We start from the raw sequence: 14,520 nt of genomic DNA, 5'->3' as shown, positions 1-14,520 counted from the left end.
GCATGCACAGTGACTTTCTGATTTCCTCCAAATGTGTGGTTGGTTTTTAATGTCCTAGTCTTCAAAGCCTGGCTCCCCAAAACAGGAAAAAGAAAACTGAATTGGTGTGTAGGTAGGGGAGGCCTCCAGCTCTTTGACCTGGAAGTCAGTTCAGCCTGAGAGGTTGGGGTAGGGTTTGCAACAATGAGAAGGAGATGCAACAGCAGCATCTGCAGCCTGTTTGCACCTTTGTGATTAGAAGCAGCAGGTAGAGCACAGATCTCCAATATTTGGAGAACGTGATTTTCTTTGCCTACCCTGGGTCATTGCAAGCATTACACAGTTGACTGAGGGATAGTACGGGGAGCTGCTACTGTGCTAAAGCTGCAAGTGAATGAAATTAGCTACAATTTACTGTCCAAGCCTTCACCTGGAAGTTGTAAGCCTTCAATAGATTCCAGAGTTCCAAATTATTTACGTCAGACGGATGCTGCCACTAAAACTGTTTTCTAGGTGGAGAGATGAATTTGTGGTGCTGCCTACTCTTGTCGTCTTGCCAGAATCCATCCCCTTTTTTACAGTCACTTTAACCTACAGTGATCACCTCAGTCATAGCATTTAACTTTTAATGCAATGTGTCTCAAATTAGAATCTAAGAAAATCTCTAGAGTTTGTGAGTTCTACATTGGAAAAGCACTTGTTTATAATTGAGTAGAGGAGAAACAGACATTAGCAAATAACATAATGAAACTTAGATAAATGCTGAGAAGGAGAAATACAGTGCACATTGTAAAAGTGCATTTTCCAAACTATTTTCATCTATTTTAAAATTACTGGATCTTAGAATTCATTTTAACACAATTTTTAAAAATGTAATATTGCCCTCTGAACTTCACAAGCTGCTTCAGTCTGTTACAGCAGCAATCACTGCTAGATCCTTTGTAATGAAATAGAATGGTAAAATTTGGGTGAGCCACGTGCCCAGCCAATAAACTTGATTTTTTAAAAATTCTACCAGAAGACAGAGCAAGACTCCGTCTTAAAAAAAAAAAAAAAAAAAAAAGGACTTTGGGATTCTTAACCAAGACAGTGGGTAGTAGAACAGGTAACATGGAAAATCAGACAGCAACAACTAAAAGACTTGGAAAGAGTCTATGTGAAATTATTTCAATTGAAGAAAAACCCTTCTGTAATCTCAGACCTTGTTCTAGGTCTCTCTGTACTTCCCTCTACCACTCAATGACATTTGAGTATAGGGGAAATCACATTTATTGTTGAAATTCATTTTCTCCATGTGTAAAAAAATAGCAACACCTGCCTTTACCCAAGAGGACTGTGTGAGGCTCTAGAGAAGTAATATAGAAGAAAATGTGTTGCAAACCATAGGAAGCTGTGGAAATGCTTATTCTATTACTAAATTTATATACCATTGTGTGTATTTCCAGCTTGGACAATAATGAAGTCCTGTAGTTCACTTAAGAGATTAGGGGTAGAAGCAGTAAAAGGGCAAGGATATTCCAGAAGGAGGAGCTAAAAAGCCCCTAGGTAATTTGCCCCAAGCCATCAGTAATAAGACTTATACATAATTTTGCTCACCCATGTTGGCCATTCTGGTCTTGAACTCCTGGTTTCAAGTGATCCACCGGCCTTTGCCTTCCAAAGTGCTGGGATTACAGGCATGAGCCACCATGCCCAGCCTGAATGCCAATATCTTAAGAGCAACCCAGAGCCAGAGTATTTCACAACTTTATTAACCTCTTTAAAACTGAGTCCTTGGCTCAAAATGATTTTTTGGTTTACTTTTTATTATGCAAAATTTCAGAAATACTCAAATCTAGAAAGACTAGTACAACGAACTCTACGTATATGCATCACCAGCTACAACAGTCAACTCCTGTATTTTTATTTGATCCACAGCCCCTCGTACTCCCAACTTTCCATTGTTTTATTTTGAAGTAAATATAACACCTTATGTCATTCTGTTTATATATATTTCAATATTAGCAACATTTTCTAAATGAATAGAATCAAAAGGTAATACAATACAATAATGATGAGTTGGTACTGATAAGCAGTTAACATAATAATTATGGTATAAATTAGATTTTCATAAAAACCAACTTTTTCCATTGTATGTTAAAAAATCAGCAGAAGGGCCAAAAGGCTTTCTTGCCATCATATTTTTAAAATGTAATTTCTTTCATAACTTTAAATATCCGATTCTTTCTTGCCCTCTTCTTCTATAATAGCTTAAGCAGAATAAAGTGAAATTATATTATTAATTTTTTTAGCAAAGTAAAACATTATCAGTGTGGGTAATCTCAGTATGCTTTTGGGAAATAAGTAATTTGACACATTTATAAAATCTCAAATGTCTGTAAGTTTAGTAGCTTTGCTTGAATAGCAATCTTACAATTTTTATATATTAAGTGGGCCTTCATGGAGTATTCAAGGGTAAACTTACTCAGTGGTGGGACTCAACAAAATACTAGCTACTCATTTTTAACTTACTGCTTTATGTAGCCCAAATGCATGCTGTATAATTTTGTTGTTGTTGTTTTTGAGACAGAGTTTCACTCCTGTCACCCAGGCTGGAGTACAGTGGTGTGATCTCGACTCACTGCAACATCTGTCTCCCAGGTTCAAGCGATTCTCCTACTTCAGCCTCCTGAGTAACTGGGGACTACAGGCGCATGCCACCATGCCCAGCTAATATTGTATTTTTAGTAGAGACGGGGTTTCTCCATGTTGGTCAGGCCGGTCTCAATCTCCTGACCTCAGGTGATCTGCCCACCTTGGCCTCCCAAAGTGCTGGGATTGCAGGCAAAACCCACCCCGCACCTGGCTGCATACTGTATAATTTTTTAGCCATGAAGCTAGGTTGTTTTTAAGCATTTTGTCGTAGCATCCAGTTGTAGTACTGTGCTGAAAATAATGTGTCAATTGAACTTTGAATATTCACCTTTATTGAAAGCCTATACATTTGGAAGAAAATGGTTATTTTGTGTTATAATGTTCTTTCATACAGCTTTTGTGTATAATTCTTTAGTTAATTGAAGTAGAACTATTAATGTTTATAAGCATATCTTCTAAAGTTTGTTTAAAGGGTAGTCATCTTTTTTATTCTCTGAAACTTACTGGACTTGGTACTTTTATAACTTTAAATATGCACAGCAAATAATTTTAAGGGGAATTACATCAGTTTTTTAATGTATTTTTCATTTGGTATTAATTGCATTTTATTCTTTAGTTTCATATGCATAATAATTTCTAACCTAACCAGAAAACCAAGATTTTTTCAATCCAAACTTAACTAGGTGTGTATTATTCTGCTTGTTTTTCTTGCTGTAATAAATCACTGTTAATTCTGTGAGGGTCTACAGGCGTCCCCAAACTGCGGCCCCCCCGAGGCCATTTATCCGGCCCCGTGCCGCACTTCCGGAAGGGGCACCTCTTTCATTGGTGATCAGTGAGAGGAGCACAGTATGTGGCGGCCCTCCAACGGTCTGAGGGACAGTGAACTGGCCCCCTGTGTAAAAAGTTTGGGGACGCCTGGTCTAGAATCACAGTGATAAGCAATCATTGCAGCTGAAAATAATCAGGGGTTTTTACATTGACTGTATTTTTAGTTTTCTGAAAGATTACAGTTCTTTTCTGTAATGGGCTTTTTTTTTTTTTTTTTTCTTGTTTAAAAACAGTTCACTTTTGGGAATAATTTTTTTTTCCTGAGTGATCAAATGATTGGAATCTTAATGGTATCCTTGGGAATAGAAAACAATGATTTCTAAGCAACCTAGGAAGAGTTGATCATACACTAAAGAATATTGATGTATTTTATGAGAAGGCTGTGGTGATCTCCTGTGTAAAACTTAAGAAAGTCATGGCTGTTGTAGCAGGAATAGCAATTTATTTCTTAAAAGCAAATCTAGTTTAACTGCTTAAACATTTATTATTTTCTGTTTGGTGCTGGAATAAGGATATATTGTTTTAACATATAAAAAGCTCATATAAGGTTATAACTTAAGAAATAACAAGTCTTTCATACACCGCTAACATTTGTGAACATTAATATGTAATGTTTTTATTTTCTTGTTAACATATTTGTAATTTTTTTTTTCTTTAAAGGCAAATCCTCCTCCAGTACTGGTCAACACAGATAGCTTGGAAACACCAACTTATGTAAGTTTCCTTTCCTCCCCTCATTCAAATAATTCTGCTTTTCCTGTTCAGTTTTGATACGAATACAAATATCATGGCACTATTTTCTCTAATACATTTTACTTAATATGCTCTTTCACTGTGTACTATAGCTTTATTGTAGTATGGTACTCCTTTGGTGGTTTTGTTTTTTTCTTATGTAAAACAGATTTTGAAATAGAAATTTATAGTTTAATTTTGAAATTTTGATAGCTAACTTTTACAAAAGGTTGTCTCTGGCCATTGGTCCCTTACATAGCACTATATATTCAAATCATTTTAGAAGTCTAATCAAATGACTAGATTTTTAGTAACTAGATTCATATATTAAAATAATTAGTTATAACTTTGTAATTTTTAATTGGTTAGTGCCTGTCTCTTAACTTCATTTGTTAAAAAGCCCTATTTCCCAGAAAGATCAATGGCCAGAATGACCATTGATCTAACATTTTTCACCCCAAAGGAAAATATCTTTGGAGATACAGATATAGTACCTGTGTATTACTGTTGTTGCTTTTTAATCAAATGGTACATAATTTTACAGGCTTTAAAAATTATTTCTCCCCTTTTTGAACTATAACTGGTCTTCTATCAGTACTTTAAAATATTTTATTTGGCTTTTTATTCTGTTTGTATTTATATGAATATGGGTTTATCAGATATTTGGGGATTTTTGAAAATATTCAAAATAAGACTTAATATACAACCAAAAAAGCTGTTCTGCGCTTTTTCTCAGATTCTTTATTTCATTCAACATTATCTTTCACACTGATGTAGAATATTTAATCAAGCAGAATTTTGCTAGTACTTTCTTCACACAGGATTTTCGTTCTTCCTCACTAGTTCTCTTTGTTTAGATATGTCTTGTATAGGGGCATAGTCAGTGATTAAAATGTTTTTATTGTAACATCCTTTCAGCTGAAAGGTTAATGTATAAGAACTAGTGGAGAAAATGATAATCTCAAAAGAAAATAAATTCACGTGCATTTTAGAGGAAATACCAAATTGAAAGCAAAATTAGCATGCCAACCAAGAAACTTAAAGTTGTGTAATTTCAATTTTGTATGACATAGTCTTGAAAAAATATTTTCTCTGCTAAGCAAGGTATGTTGGAGATCTTGAAGACCACCCCTGTGATTGAAGTTTCGCTAGAAGGACTCACAAGACCGAGCATATAGTTTACTCATAGCTAAAACTTATTACAGCTATATAGTAAAGTAAATAAGGATCTGTAATCAGATCATAGGGACTGTATGTCTAGAAGAAGCCATATTTAGACTTCCTTACACTTTCTTCCTCCTGTGAGGGGTCACCCATAGCATTTTGTCCCACAGCAGTGAAAATGCAGCAAACAACATTTTCTGCGTGTTTCTGCCCAGGAAAGCCAAGAATCAAGCTTGGCAATCAGGTTTTTTATTGTCAGTTGATCCCATAGAAGTCCTCTGTCTAGTACTTGGCAAATTTCCATACTCACAAAAGGAAAGCAGATGTTCAGCATAGTATGTATTATCTCTAACAAAGTTTAGACACATTAAACCACCCTATCAGTTGGGGAATCATGAGCTCCAATTTCCCAAGACATCAGCTAAGACTCAGTCTTGAAAGCAAGCCTTTTTAGAGAGAGTAGCCTCAGACCCAGTATGTTAAGTAACCCTTTTCTGTGCATAAGGAAATAAGTTAAATCCCAGTTTCTCAAGCAAGATTTGTCAAAGAGAGGTACTTTATCATATTTAAAAGAACACTATGAATGTTTGGTATTTTTGTCTCTTTAGTATTGATATAAAGGAATACCTGAGGCTGAGTAATTTATTTTATCTTTTTTAAAAAGTAGTTTATTTGACGATTCTGCTGGCTGGAAGGTTGGGCCTCTGATAGAAGCCTCAGGCTACATGGCAGAAGGCAATGGGGAGCCAGCATCTTCAGGATCACATGGTAAAAGAGAAAGCAAGAGAGAAGGGGAAGGTGCCAGGTTGTTTTTAACAATCAGCTCTCATAGGAAGTAATAGAGTTAGCATTCACTCATTACCATGAGGACCATACCAAGCCATTCATGAAGGATTCACTCCCATGACCCAAATGTCTCCCATTAGACCCTACATTTTAACATGAGATTTGAGTAACAAACATCCAAACTGCATAGCAAGTAGCAGCTATTCTGTGTGACCCTTGGAGCACACACATAGGCAAAAACCATGTGTTTTGTTTGAGTAAAACAACTTTAAACTTTCAGGAGACTGAGGAATTTCATTCCAAAATATAAAATATGTTCTAGAATGTTTTTAAAACATTTTTAATCCATTTGTTAATTCCCTGATCTCTTATTATTTGCTGTGTATTGATGAATATGAATAAGAAAAACTGTATCTGCCACCTTAAAACACATTTTTTTCTGGCTACAGTTGTCACACATTCCAGAATTAATTAATTGAAAAACTAATGCATATACATTATACACAATTCAGAGATATAAAGAGACATCCAGTGAAGAGTAAATCATTCTTCCACCCCTGCTCTCAATCTTTTGAGTTCCCCTTTTACCTAAAGCTAAAAGTGTTACTAACTTTACCTCCTTCTATGAATATTATGTATGTGAAGGCCCATCTAAGTGTTGTTTCCAAACTTTTACCCTTTAAAATCAATGCCCTAGTCATAATTTTTGTAGATATTCTTGTGTGTATGTGAAAGTGCAGTCATCCCTCAGTCATCCCACGGGAGATTGGTTCTGGGGGCCCTACGGATGCTCACGTCTCTTATATATAAAATGACATAGTATTTGCATGTAACCTGTGCATACCTTCCCGTATACTTTGTCATCTCTAGAATTACTCCTGATAGAATGTAAATAGTTGTTACATGCTATACTTTTAGATTGTATTATTTTTTGTAGAAGTTTTTAAAATTGTTTTTTCTTTTTCCCCAAATATTTTTCGTCAGCAATTGATTGAATCCACAGATGCATAACCTGTAGTTTCGGAGGAACAACTAGACATAATAAGAATATATTCATATAAATAGAATTGCTTAGAAACTGTTAATTTGGCTGGGCATGGTGACTCACACCTGTAATCCCAGCAATTTGGGAGGCCAGGCAGGCGGATGACTTGATGCCAGGAGTTCAAAACCAGTCTGATCAACATGGCAAAACCCTGTCTCTACTAAAAATACAAAAATTAGCCAGGCATGGTGGTGCACAGTTGTAATCTTACCTACTTGGAGGGCTGAAGCATAAGAATAGCTTGAACCCAGGAGGCGGAGATTGCAATGAACTGAGATGAGATCCTGGCAGTACCTTGACAGGTTAAACACAGAGTTATTGTATGACTCAGTGATTTCACTCTTAGGTATATACTCAAGAGAAATGAAAACATATCTATACAGAACTCGTAATGATGTTCATATCAGCATTATTCATAATAGCTAAATAGTGGATACAAACCAAATACATATCAACTGATGAGCAGGTACACAGTTTGTAGTATATCCAGACAATGAAATAATATTTGGCAATAAAAAGGAATGAATTACTGATGTATGCCACAACATGGATGAACCTTGAAAACATTGTGATAAGTGAAAGAAGCCAGACACAAAAGTCCACTTGTCGCATAATTTTATTTATATCAGAGAACCAGAATAGACAAATACATAGTTACTGAAAGTAGATTAGCAGTTGTCAGGTGTTTGATGTAGGGCAGAATGGGGAATGACTACTGATAGGTAGGGTTTGTTTATGGGGTAATAAGGATGTTCTGGAATTAGAAAGTAATAATGATGGCACAACTCTGTGAATAAACTAGAAACCACTGAATTGCATACTTTAAAAAGGTAGATTTTGTGGTATGTGAATATCTCAACATAATTTTTTAAGGTGAAAAAGTAGAAAAAGGTAAGTAATAACATAAAAGCAAATTAGAACAATTAATACATTTTAAACATCATGTTGCCAAAAGATCAAAAAGTTTATCAGTAGATTCTGATGGTGACAGTATGGGGTAAAAATATACTGATACATTTTTGTTAAAGTATAAATGGATAAAACTTCAGAAAATGCAATTTTGTGATAATGATCAAGTCTAAAAATCAGTACCTTTTTTCCTATATTTTTTCTTTTGTAACTTTTTGTACTATATCCAAGAAGCCATTGCATAATCCAACATCACAAAGATTTACATCTCAGTTTTCTTCTAAGAGTTTTATAGTTTTGCTTCTACATTTTGGTCTCTGGTTCATTTTGAGTTGATTTTTGTATAGTGTGAAGTAGAGGTCCAACTTCATTCTTTTGTATGTGGTTATTCAGTTTCCCCATCACTGTTGAAAAGACTATTCTTTCCACATCGAATGGTCTTGGCAAACATATAGAAAATCAATTAACGGTAAATTATGGGTGAAGGTGTACCTCTCTAATTTTTTTCAATAGTTTTCTGTGTACTAATCTTGCAGTTCTTTTGTTAAATTTATTTCTGAGCATTCTTTTTTCTGAGACAGAGTTTCACTTTGTCACTCAGGTTAGTGTGTTGGCCCAATCTCAGCTCACTGTAACCTCCACCTCCCAGGCTAAAGTTGATCCTCCCACCTCAGTCTCCCAGTACTTGCAACCACAACTGGCTATTTTCTTTTTTAATTTTTGGTAGAGATGAGGTTTTACCATATTGCCCAGGTTGGTCTCAAACTCCTGAGCTCAAGTCATCCACCTGCCTCAGCCTCCCAAAGTGCTGGCATTACAGAGGTGAGCCACCATGCCAAACCAGTATTTTATTCTTTTGACGCTGTTATAAATGGAATTGTTTTGTTTATTTTTGGAGTTTTTCTTATCTTTTATCCTGCAACTTTGCCAAACTCATTTATTAGCACTAGTAGTTACATAGTTTGAATTTTCTGTGTACAAGATCATGTCATTGGCAAATAGAGATAGTTTATCTCTGGATGCCTTTTATTTCTTCTTTTTATTTTAAAGGATGGGAAACTTCAGGATTTTGTTTTTAGTTTTTTTGAATTTTTTATTTATTTTTCAGTAGGTTTTTAGGGAGCAGGTGGTGTCTGGTTACATGAATAAGTTAGTGGTGATTTCTGAAATTTTGGCACACCTGTCAACTGAGCAGTGTACACTGTGCTCAGTGTGTAGTCTTTTTAGCCCTCACCACCTTCCCATGCTTTCCTTTGAATCCCCAAAGTCCAATGTGTCGTTCTTATGCTTTTGCATCCTCATAACTTAGCATCCACTTATGAATGAGAACATACTATGTTTGGTTTTACATTCCTGAGTTACTTCACTTAGAAGAATAATCCAGGTTGCTGCAAATGCCATTCTTTCATTCCTTTTTATGGCTGAGTAGTATTCTGTAGTGTGTGTGTGTGTGTGTGTGTGTGTGTGCGCGCGCGCGTGCGCGTGCGTGTTTGTACATACCACATATTCTTTATCCACTCATTGAACAATGGGCATTTGGGCTGGTTTCATCTTTTTTTTGCAATCATGAATTTGTGATTTGCACTGTTACAAACATGCGTGTGCAAGTATTTTTTCATATAATGACTCTTTTTCCTTTGGGTAAATACCTAGTACTAGAATTGCTGGATCAAATGGTAGATGTACTTTTAGTTTTTTAAGGAATCTCTGTACTGTTTTCCACAGTGGTTGTACTAGTTTACATTCTCATCAGCAGTGTAAAAGGGTTCCCTTTTCACTGCATTCACGCCAACATCTATTATGTTTATGGACATTCTTCCCAGGGGTAAGGTAATGTCACGTTGTGGTTTTGATTTTCATTTCCCTGATAGTGATGTTGAGTATTTTTCCATATGCTTGTTGGCCATTTGTGTATCTTCTTTTGAGAATTGTCTGTTCATGTCCTTAGCCCACTTTTTGATGGGATTCTTTTTTTCTTGCTGATTTGTTTGAGTTCCTTGTAGCTTCTGGATGTTAGTCCTTTGTCAGAAGTATAGATTGTGAAGATTTTCTCCCACTCTGTGGGTTGTCTGTTAACTCTGCTGATTATTTCTTTTGCTGTACAGAAGTTTCTTAGTTTAATTAAGTCCCATCTGTGTATCTTTGTTTTTGTTGCATTTGCTTTTGGATTCTTGGTCATGAAGGCTTTGCCTAAGACAATGTTTAGAAGGGTTTTCTGATCTTATCTTCTAAAATTTTAATGGTTTCAGATCTTAGATTTAAGTCTTTGATCCATTTTGAGTTGATTTTTTATAAGGTGAGAGATGAGGATCCAGTTTCATTCTCTGCATGTGGCCAGCCAATTATCCCAGCACCATTGTCAAATAGGGTGTCCTCTCCACACTTTGTTTTTGTTCGTCTTATTCAAGATCAGTTGGCTGTAAGTATTTGGCTTTATTTCTGGGTTTTCTATTCTGCTTTCATTCTGTGTGCCCATTTTTATACCAGACCCATGCTGTTTTAGTGACTATGGCCTTATAGTATAGTTTGGAGTCAGGTAATGGGATGCCTCCAGATTTGTTTTTGCTTAGTCTTCGTTTGGCTATGTGGGTTCTTTTTTGGTTCCATATGAATTTTAGGAGTGTTTTTTCTAGTTCTGTGAAGAATGATCATGGCTTTTTTTTTTTTTTTTGGAATTACATTGCATTTGTAGATTGCTTTTGGCAGTGTTGTCATTTTCACAATATTGATTCTACTCGTCCATAAGCTTGGGATGTGTTTCCATTTGTGTCATCTGTGATTTCTTTCAGCAGTGTTTTGTAGTTTTCTTTGTAGAGGTCTTTCACCTCCTTGGTTAGGTATATTCCTAAGTATTTTATTTTATTTTAGCTATTGTAAAAAGGGTTGCATTCTTATTATTTTATTTTAAAGAGACAGAGTCTCACTCTGTTGCCCAGGCTGGAGTACAGTAACACAACCTCAGCTCATTGCAGCCTCCGCCTGCTGGGTTCAAGCAATTCTCCTGCTCTGACCCCCAGGAGTAGCTGGGATTATTGGCATGCCCTACCACTCCCGGCTAATTTTTGTATTTTTAGTAGTGATGATAGTTCCCCATGTTGGTCAGGCTGCTCTCGAACTTCTGACCTCGGGTGATCTGCCTGATTACAGGTGTGGGCCAGGGCATCTGGCCTAGGGTTGAGCTCTTGATTTGATTCTCAGCTTGGCCACTGTTGGTGTATAGCAGAGTTACTGATTTGTGCACATTAATTTTGTATCCTGAAACTTTGCTGAATTCACTTAACCAATTCTAGGAGCTTTTTGAGTCTTTAGTGTTTTCTGGGTATACAGTTATTATATCAGCAGCAAACAGCAACAGTTTGGCTTCCTCTTTACTGATCTGGGTGCCCTTTCTTTCTCGTCTGATTGCTCTGGCTAGGACTTCCAGTACTGTGTTGAATAGAAATGGTGAAAGTGGGTATCCTTGTCTTCTTCCACTTCTCAAGGGGGAATGCTTTCAACTTTCCCCATTCAATATAATGTTGGTTGTGGGTTTGTCATAGATGGCTTTTATTACCTTAAGGTATGTAGGCTATGCTGATTTTGCTGAGGGTTTTAGTCATAAAAGGATGCTGAATTTTGTCAGATGCTTTTTCGCATCTATTGAGATGATCATGTCATTTTTGTTTCTAATTTTATGTGGTGTATCACATTTATTGACTTAATGTATGTTAAACCATCCCTGGTATGAAACCCACTTGATAATGTTGGATTCTCTTGGTAGGCTGTTGAGGATTTTTGCTTTTGTGTTCATCGGGGATATGTGTCTGTAGTTTTGTTGTTGTTAGGTCCTTCCCTGATTTTGATATTAGTGTGATACTGGCTTCATAGAATGACTTAGGGAGGATTCCCTCTTTCTCTATCTTTTGGAATATTTTCAATAGGATTGGTACTGTTTCTGACAGAATTCAGCTGTTATCTGTCTGGTCCTGGACTTTTTTTTGTTGTTAGCAATTTTTTAATCAGCATTTTCACTGCTTGTTACTGGTCTGTTCAGAGTTTCTGTTTCTTCCTGATTTATGTAGGAGGGTTGTATATTTCCAGGAATTTACCCATCTCTAGGTTTTCTAGTTTATGCACATAAATGTATTCATAGTAGCTTTGAATAATCTTTTGTATTTCTCTGATCAGTTATATTATCTCCTGTTTTATTTCTAATCGAGCTTGCTTGGATCTTTTTTTGTTTTGAGATGGAGTCTTGCTCTGTCACCCAGGCTGGGGTACAGTGGCACAATCTCAGCTTACTGAAGCCTCCACCACCCAGGTTCAAGCAATTCTCCTGCCTTGGTCACCTGAGTAGCTAGGATTATGGGTGCACGCCACCACGGCCAGCTAATTTTTGTATTTTTAGTGGAAATGGGGTTTCACCACGTTGACCAGACTGATCTAACCTCAAGTGATTCACCCATCTCAGCCTGCCAGAGTGCTGGGATTACAGGAGTGAGTCACCACACCTGTCCATTTGGATCTTCTCTTCTTTTCTTGATTAATCTCGCTAATGTTCTATCAGTTTTATTTATCTTTTCAAAGATTCAGCTTGTTGCTTTATTTGTCTTTTTATTTTTGTTTGCTTCACTTTCATTTAGTTGTGCTCTGATCATCGTTACTTCTTTTCTTCTGCTGCGTTTGGGTTTGGATTGTTAGGGTTTCTCCAGTTCCATTAGGTGTAACCTTAGATTGTCTTTGTACTCTTTCAGACTTTCTGATGTAGGCATTTAATGCTATTAACTTTACTCTTAGCACTGCTCTTCCTGTATACCATAGGTTTTGATAGGTTGTCTCACTTAGGTGTAATCTTAGATTGTCTGTTTGTGCTCTTTCACACTTTTTGATCTAGGCATTTAATGCCATGAACTTTACTCTTAGCACTACTTTTGCTGTATCCGAGAGGTTTTGATAGGTTGTGTCACTGTTACCATTCAGTTCAAATAATTTTTTAATTTCCATGTTGATTTCATTGTTGGCTCAACGATCATTCAGGAGCAGGTTATTTAATTTCCATGTATTTACATGGTTTTAAGGATTCTTTTTGGAGTTGATTTTCAGTTTTATTCCACTGCTGTCAGAGAGAGTACAATTGATATGATTTTGATTTTCTTAAATTTACTGAGATTTTTTTTGTGGCCTATTATATGGTCTGTCTTGCGGAATGTTCAATGTGCTGATGAATAAAATGTATATTCTGCAGTTGTTGGGTAGAATGTTCTGTAAATATCTGTTAAGTTCCTTTGTTTTAGGGTATAGTTTTAAGTCCATTGTTTCTTTATTGACTTTCGGTCTTAGTGATCGATATGGTGCTGTCAGCAGAGTATTGAAATCCCCACTATTATTGTGTTGCCATCTATCTCATTTCTTAGCTCTAGTAGTTATTATAAATTAGGTAACTCCAGTATTAGATGCATATATATTTAGGATTGTGATACTTTCCTGTCAGACTATCTTTTTATCATTAGAAAATTATTATTTAATCAAATGTAAACATAAGGAATTAGTAAATTAGGCTTTTTAAAAATCTTTCCTTGGACAAGTCTTGTACCTTTAATGTAATGGGATTTGTCTTGTTTGAATATATTAGTGCTAACTGATTAGAACCTTAAAATCCTTGGGCCGGTAAAGGACCAAGAATATCTGTCATAAAATTTTTTCTACTTAATTATGACCTATATGTACCTATAAGTAAAGGCTAAAATTGTACTAAGGCCTTTAATTATACTAAAAAGATAAACAATTTAAAAGTTAAACAGTAAATGCTATTCCATTATACCAGCAACAACCTGATGGAAATATGAATCCACTAACTATATTAACAAAAATGTGAAATATCTAGCGATAAGCTAAAAATGAAATATATAGAGTTTGTAGTAAGAAAACTATAAAACTTTACTGAGTAGCATGAAAGAGTACTTAAGTAGAGAACAGGTCATGGTGCTGAGCAGGAAAATAATGTAAAAATCTTCATTTTCCCCAGAATAATCCGTAAATTTAGTGTAATACCAGTCATAGCCCCCCAAAATGGGGGTGGGAGTGGGGGAGAGGTGGGAGAGTTAGGAGAGGGAGAGAAGAGAGAAAGCAAAAGAAAGAGACTGTGTGATTATGTTTTAGAAGGACAAAGTTGAGCTTAGTGGAATGATTTAACTGGAACTGTGCCATCCAGTAAAGTAGCCATAAGCCACATGTTACTGTTTAAAGTGGTTAAAATTTAAAAGATTTTTAAATTTTTCTTTGAAACAGAGTTTCGCTCTTGTTCCCCAGACTGGAGTACAACAGTGCGATCTCGGCTCACTGCAACCTCCGCCTTCTGGGTTCAAGCATTTCTTCTGCCTCAGCCTCCCACTTTGCTGGGATTACAAGCACCCACCACCACTCCTGGCTAATTTTTGTATTAGTATTTTTGTATTTTTAGT

General features: G+C 36.0%; 1 protein-coding gene across 24 annotated transcripts in view; it reads left to right on the top strand.

Annotated features, from left to right (window-relative positions):
- The window catches only part of DLG1 (discs large MAGUK scaffold protein 1), a 278,082-nt gene that overhangs the window by 149,478 nt on the left and 114,084 nt on the right, over positions 1-14,520 (top strand). For all 24 annotated transcript variants that reach the window (XM_039477338.2, XM_074404057.1, XM_074404058.1 and 21 more), the window contains one exon: positions 4,105-4,158. In XM_039477338.2, coding sequence (XP_039333272.1) covers positions 4,105-4,158 — 54 coding nt within the window. The remainder of the gene's footprint in view (positions 1-4,104; positions 4,159-14,520) is intronic.

The sequence above is a fragment of the Saimiri boliviensis genome, chromosome 8, assembly GCF_048565385.1.
Source record: "Saimiri boliviensis isolate mSaiBol1 chromosome 8, mSaiBol1.pri, whole genome shotgun sequence".
NCBI classification, from domain to species: domain Eukaryota; kingdom Metazoa; phylum Chordata; class Mammalia; order Primates; family Cebidae; genus Saimiri; species Saimiri boliviensis.
Note: the sequence above shows the minus strand (reverse complement) of the source record. Positions and strands in the feature narration are given on the sequence as shown.